The 9,233-nt window shown below is 37.0% G+C and overlaps 1 protein-coding gene across 4 annotated transcripts; it reads right to left on the bottom strand.

Annotated features, from left to right (window-relative positions):
- Positions 1–533: 533 nt before the first annotated feature.
- LOC139140520 (uncharacterized) lies at positions 534–8,281 on the bottom strand. 4 transcript variants are annotated; one of them, XM_070709851.1, is made up of 11 exons: positions 8,108–8,281; positions 7,083–7,217; positions 6,204–6,266; positions 5,875–5,982; positions 4,765–5,047; positions 4,186–4,421; positions 3,927–4,003; positions 3,636–3,740; positions 2,847–3,067; positions 1,298–1,462; positions 534–975 (listed from the first exon to the last, which is right to left on the bottom strand). In XM_070709851.1, the coding sequence occupies exons 6-11, from the start codon at positions 4,187–4,189 to the stop codon at positions 726–728; spliced, it is 822 nt and encodes a 273-aa protein (XP_070565952.1). In that variant the 5' UTR covers positions 4,190–4,421; positions 4,765–5,047; positions 5,875–5,982; positions 6,204–6,266; positions 7,083–7,217; positions 8,108–8,281; the 3' UTR covers positions 534–725. The 4 variants fall into 4 exon arrangements, with proteins under 4 accessions (XP_070565952.1, XP_070565968.1, XP_070565976.1 ...); XM_070709867.1 differs by lacking the exon at positions 3,927–4,003; XM_070709861.1 differs by lacking the exons at positions 534–975; positions 1,298–1,462; positions 2,847–3,067; ... (3 more) ...; positions 4,765–5,047; positions 8,108–8,281 and adding exons at positions 5,067–5,590; positions 6,791–6,880 and having other exon boundaries at positions 7,083–8,101.
- Between the last annotated feature and the right edge of the window lie 952 nt (positions 8,282–9,233).

Below are 9,233 nucleotides of genomic sequence, written 5' to 3'. Positions count from 1 at the left end.
TCAGATATTTTGTGTAGTTGTTTTATAGAGCACAGCGTTATGCACTATCGTTGCATATTTTGAGGGTTTTTTCATTTTATTTCCTCATGAGCAGAAACGAAGGTTTATGCGGCGGGTCTAAATTGACGCACGTGAGGATGAGAAACAAACTTTTTATTTTTCTTGGCCTCAGTGAGTATAAGAAACAAGCTACACTGATGGATACAACAAAAACTGAAAGTCTCAACAAAAGTTTCTGACTGTTGTCACTTCTGGTAAAAACTGTAAACAAGGATGAAGTGGGCCAGCTTGTACCAACATATTTCAGGTAACACTGAATTGAGCAAAATTAGGACTAAGTTTGAAAAAATGTCCACAAAAACTACATCTCATGGCAACTTTTTCAAGATATTGTTACAAGGAGGCATATCAGATGGTGTGACATCACCGGAAGACTTGACTTTCAAAAATGTTGTAACTTTATAGACAGCTGGTCTCTGTCATTTGTCTTTGCACAGATCAAGATGTAAACTGTCACACTGAGAATCAAAGGCTCACATATATACCATTTAATGAGTTCAAATGTTACAAAACATGAAACTTTTAAATCCTGTATTTGTTTGCTACACAGTCACTGTATTGTACCAGTTGACTCCAGCATCCATAAGATGATGATGGTGGAATTTCTAGAAGGAATACAATACAAACTGTGCAGAGCTATTTAGTTTCAATGCTTGTTAGTGTTCTCACGATCTGCGAGCAATTTGCTCTTGCACCAAAGTTGATACTGGTGGTGGTATTACAGGAGCTAAGTTTGCAGAGATCCTCCTTGGGTCGGAGTCTTCAAGTACCATTGGTCTATACATTCCAACCTCATCAGCTAGTCTCATTTGAATGACACCTTTTTTGAGTTCTCTGATGTGGGGATAAGTCTTCTCTACCTTCAGTGGAGAAGCTATCCATCGCCCACTTTTCTTGTTGTAGATTCTTTTATACCTAAAAAAAACAAAAAAAACATTTACCTATTTGATGATTTTTTCAAAACAAAGTTTGTGCCTTGCAATTTCTTAATGTTTAATTAACATAGTAATGGATTTAAGATAGAGCTACACATTCATTTGCTGTACATGTATCTCCTTGTACTGTAACATCACAATGTGTGAAACTGTTCATTTGGCTGGCAATATACATTGTTGTTCCTGCCATATATATCACAGAGTTCTGACATGACTCTATACAATCATGTACTTGTAGTCTTTTTTTTACATAACTGTAGGTTTTTGCTTGGCTGAAACAAAATATATTGAGTTTAACTTACATGATCTCACCATGCCTATTCTTGTTAATGTTTCTGCTGTAGTGAATGTTATGATCAATTGCTGCGAGACGATTTCTTGCTCTATAAACCGGCGGTGTATAGGCAAACCTCTTACTAGCATACTGAAGTATTTGCTGCTGAAAATTTTCTAATTCACCAGTTTCCCTGCCAAGTGACAGAAGAGTAGACTTCATATACAAAAAAGATTCTGAATGATGATATGTTCATTACAAACAAATGAATACAGAGAAAAATATCAGTACTATTCGTGTGGTATTGCTGTATTCATGTGTAAGCAGACACACATCAATGATGTGGTATTGGTGCAGCAGACACAGCAACACCAATTCTAGAGAATACACATAACAGAAAACATTACAGAGCTCATTAGGAATTGAGATATCACACTTTGGAAACAAGATACATCTCTCTCAGTTCTTTCACATCATGGTACACCTCTTCTCCTCTCATCTCCCCCTTCCCCTAAAATCAACAGCTCAAGTTGCCTATTGTAACATGACACAGCAACTTTCTACAACAGCATGGCTTTCTAATTGTTTAAAATTCTCATGGCATGGATGGAAGCTGCAATCCTTTGTGAAAGTCACTGACTGATGGATATAGAGTTAGTGAATAAAACATCAATTTTTTCTTTATTTGCAAAAATAAAAAATGTAAAATTTCACTATATTTGGAAGACTGAGGCAACAAATTTAAATTTTTGGGGATGACATTCACATAGGTTTGCTGGTAAAGGATTGGACTTCAATGTTGAAGCATGAGTTGGTTTTAAAACTTTTATAACTCGCCACGTTCTCATTCCGTGTCGCCATTTGCCAGATATGTCACGTGGCGAGAAATAGATGTCTAATTCCTGCTGAATCTACAAAAGTGACGTCAGAGGATTATTTTTGAAAACCTATTTCCCTGGGGAAATAGTTTTGACTAAATTTGGGCCAGTCACATGATAGTGTTGTCTGCAGCTTTGCAACAATGGCAGGCGACTAGAATGTGATGTGTGTCCGGGATGTGTGACAAACCTCTCGGTTAATGGATTTTCCACAACATTCCAACAGCGTAGGAACTTTAACAGCTCACTGACAGAAAAGATTTAAGTGCAACCAAGGATGTTGCTAGGTATGCTTACAATATTTTTTGAAAGAAAGTGGCACCATGTACAACTGTAAGCGCTGTGGAAACATCGCCCAGTAAACTTGTCACAATGGATTGTTGCAGTGCAAAATATCAAAACACATTATACACTACAACATAGTACAACATGAGCGTGTGGTGTGTTATAAAACGCCTGTTACCCAGTCTTCATTCGGGCTATAGTGCCCGTTTATTACCCTCGTGGCTATGTGTTACTAGAAACACATTGCAATACCCCTCAGCCTATGGCCTTGGGGAATAGCGATGTGTTTCTGGTAACACACGGCCCCTCGGGGTAAAAGTGGGGTGCAATTGCCTTCATGACCAGGTAATACTGGGTTGGTGTTTAATAGGTCATGGTAAACACTAATATTTATCATCTATATAATGTTCCTACCTTGCATTCAAATAAAATGGAATCTTCTTCAGGAAACGTCTATCAAAGATGATGTTTCGCAGAACTGAGTGGGCTTTACTGTTCTTTTTTAACCATTCCTTCTCCTCATCAGCATTCTCTGCCAAAGGGCCATGGTGACAATGGTTAGATCCAGTTGAACCAATTGAAACTATCCACTCGTGTTCGTTGATGACGTGGTGCAGAACACCACCCCACATTCCCTGTGATCCGAAATAGACAAGGTTACATGTACATCTACTGTACTAATACACAAACTTTAAAGTGTTTTGGTGCAAACAATATCTACGTAAACACAAGTATTTGCCATTTCAGAATGCATCAGTAATGCAACGCATTCCCAAACAGCATTTGAGAATTCATTCTAATGGTATTTTCATAAATAATTTTTCAATGAAATCACAAAAAATTCTGGTGCTAAATTTTCACATCATGGATTACTTGTATTTCAGCTCCTGCTGCTTTAAATAACACTCAGAATATCTGAACGCAGAGTCATAACTGAAACAAGCTATCAGGTACATGTAATTCATCATCTCCATGCAGACTTACTCCTTTTTAATCTAATTTGAAAAACAAGTAAAAGATATGACGTCAACAGCAACTGAGAAAGACTTTGAAATAATATGTGTACACAAACGAACATGAGTAGTGGCTGGGTTTTTACCAGGCTATGAAAATACATGAAAATGTCTAAATGTATTTATTTGATATGAAACTAATCCAGTTTGAAATCTCTCAGGTAGTAGCCTGTTATAATGCAAAGCTCACCCGAAATTCTATTTCACTGGTGGCCTTCTGACAACAGTACCAAAAGTGGTTGGCAATATGCTTAGCCCACTTTTGCAGCATTCTGCACTCCCTATCTTGACCAGCCTGAAAAAAATGCATGCATTGACATGTTATTTGGTGTTACATGAGTGAGTTTTGTTCTCATGCTTTTTTCATACATTCATGACTACACATCTGCTACAATTGATCCAAGCATTATTTTTTAAGGCATAGAAAACTTCATTTAAAATTGTAAATTGCCTTATCTCAAGGCTCCACTGCCAAACTTACCTTAATAATTTTCTTGGTGAGGTTTTTAGCAGTATGCCAAATGTCATGAGAATGCTTCATTTCTGGATAGTTAGACTCTGCAAGAAAGAATTACATGTACCTAATAAGCTGAATGTCTACATTTATAAAGTGTTACTTCATACATGTAGAGGTTCTTCATTTTAGAGGACAGCCTTTCAAATTAACACACATGACAATTTTGCTTTCTTTCATATTTTTCTGCAATTCAGTGTATACAATAATTTGTGATCTCACTCACTCATCTCAGCTCCAATTTGTGGATGGGCATCTGTCACTACTTCTGAGATCTGTAATCCTTTGTCCTGAAGTTCTTCAATTCCTTGTTTAAAACATGCTTTCTCTAAGTTGGTTGACTTTTTTCAGTGAATCTCTTATCTAGTGTTGTAAGTGATAAGATATCCTTTGTGCTGTTTTCCATGAAAGTATAGGAGCAGTACTGAGCAGAATACCCTGGGGAGTCCATTCTGCCGTCACCTGAATTAAAATAGAAATCAATTATTATATCGATGTCGTATTGACGTTGAATGGCACATGCATTTATGACCAGTATCTTTGCATACATTCAATCTCACACATTTTGTTTTAATATGTTTGTTGTTCCACCAAAGGTTCGATTCACAGATATCTTTCCACCATAAATATGCTGAACAAAGAATGAAAAAACTGACAGTTTCTTCATATTGCTAAAATTTCAAGAAATGTGATCACTTATGAGCACACACCTATACCTCGTTTTAGCTGGAAGACAGTAAAGGTACCCTACCACTTGACAATGCATTGACATGCAAAAGAAGTATAACACATCAAATGTACTTACCAAGTAAGATTACATCTTTGCCTTCATATTTACTGAGGAACTCTTGTTGATGTTGTAGCCAATATCCATCTATGCATGGTACTAAGTAGTGGCGCTGTATCCGATAGAAAACATCAGCTGAAAGGACTCGAAGATTCAGCATCTTTGCCAACAGTTTCACTTTTCCAAAGTTATTTCCTGACATGAGAATAGCACTGGCAGTTAAGATGTCACCACTATGCATTCTTCTATTGAGTATGGGCTGTGAACACCAGCAGTAGCTCAAATGACCTTCTTCACATACCTGCAAGGTTAACAATACATATATCAAGATAACAATTCTAAATATAACAAGATTTAATAGAGGATGATGAAACACTGATTGTGCAAGTCAAAGTTAAAAATATGAAAATGTAAACAAAGTTTCCATGTGCCAAAGAAAGCTGGCTGATCCATGAAGAGAACATTTCCAGTACAATTTTCTTTTCACACAATACATACCCATTTCAGATACAGAGCTGATCCTCTGTAAAATGTACGTATTTGTGGAGTGCTCTTACAGCTGCCAACTTTACACTGAGAACTTGGCCTTTCCCTAGCTAATTCCAAAAGCTGATTTACAAATGCCAGGCAAAATTCTCCATCCAACAAATTGACAATGTCTTCATCCGTGCTTATTCTTGGTAAAGAAGTCTGACTGCCTTCTTCATCTGTGTCCTCAACAGTATCTACCTCCTGTCTCTCTAAGCTATCACTATTTTCTTCTACCTCCTGTCTCTCTAAGTTATCACTATTTTCTAAGTCCAGCAGCTCACTATCAAGGGGAATACTATCAACATTCACAGGCCTAATGCAGGGTAGAAATAAAAGGAAAATGCTAACTGCCATATGCTAATAAGATTGGAAACAAAAGACTGAGGTGTCTTTGTGTATACTCTTAATAATCTGAGCTATCTATCATCTGGCAAAATTAACATCACTAAATATGTCACATTTGATAATGTGATGGAGCATTTGTACTTTTGCAAAGAATATATGAAGTGCTCAACGATACGAATATCCTTCTAAACTCTACATATCTACCTTCCCATCATCTGTACTGATCATAATTTCTTTGAAAATAAACATTACCCAAGCATGATTCGAAAATGTGGCATGTAGTCAGGATCATCTTCCATATCAGTATCATCAGCAGAGTCTAAGGATGTAACTTCATCACAAGTGACATCAATACTTAATCTGTAACAAACATAAGAAACAGTAATAGAAAATTTGTAGTGGTTTTGCAATTAGTTATGATTGAATGAGAAACTCTGTGACAAGCTTTACTGGACAACACAAAAAACTGAAGAACAAAAATTTAGTTTCCCTTTCTCACTATAAGGTATGTATCGAAATCCTGGTTAGATAGGTTATACACATTGCCAAGAAATTCTCAGATGAATTTAACATTGACTTACTCAAATGGATCAAGGAAGGACTGTGACATGGTCTTCTCCACACGGATTCTTTTAGCTTGACTACTGTCAAAGTGTGAGATACAAATATGTTCCAGTGTTGAGTAACATAAAATAATGACATACATTCTTTGTAATTTATACAACAAATTGTTGCTTAATTGTGTACATTGATCAAGATTTGCCTTCAAAATCACTTTGCTTATCAATCTAATTGGACAATCAATTCAACCAACATGGCAAAGTGCACCCCTCCCTGTCAACAAAGGGAAGGGCCCTTTACTACCATATCTACTCATTCTGACTCTTTTAATTCATTATTTACTACAACTGTATAACACCTTGCAACCAAGCAGGAGACCATTCAAAATTTTATCAATACCTCACAAGTACACAATGAATCTTCAAGAGGTTTTATACTAAATGGACTTTTGAACACTATTAAGAATATCTCGTCAATACTTCAATAAATACAGTGCTTTGTCGATTAATCACAACACAAGCAAGACAAAGAAATAAGTACAGTATGTCCTGTGAACGGTATCAGCACAATGTTAGCGCTAACAAACAAACAAGAGTGTATGACTTACTCTAGCTTGAATGTATCCTCATTTTCAGAGGCTGTTTCTGTTTCACTATTTATATCTTCTATTCCTGACACATAGGAAACTGTACTCTCTCTGAATTTGAAGAGTAAATGATTTCTGTTGAAAATTAATTACTTACAAAACTGTACGTATCATTTTGAAGCACACAGACTGATTCTAGCAAATATTTGAAACTGACAAAAATGTAACACATCTGATATCCATATAGCAACACCAAACATCAGAAATATTATCATGCAAGACATATTATTGATCTTTCTATGCGCTAACTCACCCATGATTTGAAATCTCCGACAGATCAGGTTCATGTTGTCTCTTTGACTCATTCACAATTGTCAGATTTGGTGCTGGAGTGGATGTCACAATGGCACTACAGTGGGCTTCTCCAATATGTTGGTGTGCATAGTACCTGACAAAAAATTGTACTGTCATTAAAATGTTTGCAATACCTTCTTGTTGGCAGTAGCCAAGGTAAAATATTGTTACAGTAATCGTGTGATGTCTGACTGAAACAATACTGCAAGTTCAATAGAATTCATTGCATCAATGTACCCATGCCTGTGTAGGTTGGAGGGGAGAGATATACCTGACAAACAAACAAAGGATGGTAAATAACTTACGTAGTTGTGTTTTTGAAAACGATGGCATTGCCTACACTAGTTCGATGATAATGGGAAAAAAAGTAGTCTAGGGACATAAATTTAATGTTGTATTTTGCGGATTAAACACAAAACACAGATTTCTCATCATCACATAGTTTCAAATACTGTTCAGTCTCTGAAGCATGACCGCGTTGCCGTACATTCAACACCTTCTAATGATACTATTGATAGAGGTTGTGTTTTGCCCACATCATCACATGGAAATACCGTTATATTATCATGCGCCACTATGCACAATTTGTCCATGCTTCGATTAACTGCAGACCGAGTTCGAGTCCCCTTCCAACTCTATACTGATACTCGGCCAGCCAAGGTCTGCAGACCAGAAATGTGCAACATTTGATTGAGTGATAGTCAAAATCACATTGTAACGCCCGAACGCCTGCTCTAGCTCCATCATACCATGGATGTAAAAAATAGATGATCATACACACTACGGAGAACAGAAGGTGGCTACCTCTGAGCCTTGCTGTCGTTCCCTCGGCCACAACTTTCCCCGGCGATGACTAAAGAACTGCTGCTATCGCTCGCTTGTAGTAGTACCTCCCATGCATGCTGACATGCTTCAGACACATTCAAACAGGACGTAAAAATCACGGTCCCTCCACAAAATGATTCAACCCCGGATTCAACTTACCAATCGATTAAATACCTCGCAACATCAACGTGGTGTGCTAGTCCCTTGTCACTCTTTATCTTTCTTCCATCTATCAATCTGACCAAAAATGTTTATTTTGCCGGCGTTTCTTGCTGCTTTCCTCCGTTTTTTCGTGGAGTCGGTAAGGAGAGATCGCCCAGATCGCTTCACTACCGCTGCGCGCGCTCTATGTCCATACACGTGCACACACCGCCACACTTTCGCGAACTTTATTATACACCCAATACGCATGCGTGCATAATCAAAGTCTTGAAATGACGTTTCAAATTCTGCGCCGTACCCCGGAACAGGACGCAGTTCTGTACGTACCAAAACTGCAATTTATTCGATAATTAAATCTGATTACTCTAATTAGAGTCACCTCCGCGTTCCGGCTAGTGGTCGAATCTTCAAGTGGAATGGCTACCGATTTTTCGGGAAGGGTCCACCGCCGAAATGTAAACGTTTAAAACTGTTAATTCTGATCCATATTGCAACTTTAAACTCTCAGATGAAAAGTAGTACCGACCTTATCTCTGATATTTTTGTTCGATCCTGCATCTATGAGAATTTCCACAGCTTTATGAAAATCATTCACTGCAGCTTCATGAATAACAGCTAGACCATGCTGTAAAAGTTAAAACTATGCTGAATGGTAAATTTTAGAAACTTCTGTTCAAAAATATGCCTTATACAAAAATAACTTATTTTTACTTATCTATTCAGAATTTTATTGCTGACGTAACATGGTCAAAGTTGTCTTGAAAATTCTACCAAAATCATCATCATAATGTTTTGGAAAGCATGTCACTGTGTAAAAAATATAATAGTTGCTATTTTGAATTTTTGTAAAATGAGTTATGATAAACCTGAAACTCATTTACCTCATTCATACCATCAATGCCGTCCCCACACGTCTTCAAGAAATCAACAAACTCAATATTTCATACTTTGCTGCTGCAACGTACAGAGGTCTGTGCTTTCTTGTGAACATTTCTTTCTCACATATCTACAATTAAGGAAACACGGTAAGCCTTTCATCTTAAAAGTGATTTTGGTTTAAAAAGTAGATGTTTAAGGTGTTACAAAAATATTGAAATTTCCTAGAGACATTAATTCGAACTTG

This window comes from Ptychodera flava, chromosome 1, assembly GCF_041260155.1.
Source record: "Ptychodera flava strain L36383 chromosome 1, AS_Pfla_20210202, whole genome shotgun sequence".
Taxonomy (NCBI): Eukaryota; Metazoa; Hemichordata; class Enteropneusta; family Ptychoderidae; genus Ptychodera; species Ptychodera flava.
Note: the sequence above shows the minus strand (reverse complement) of the source record. Positions and strands in the feature narration are given on the sequence as shown.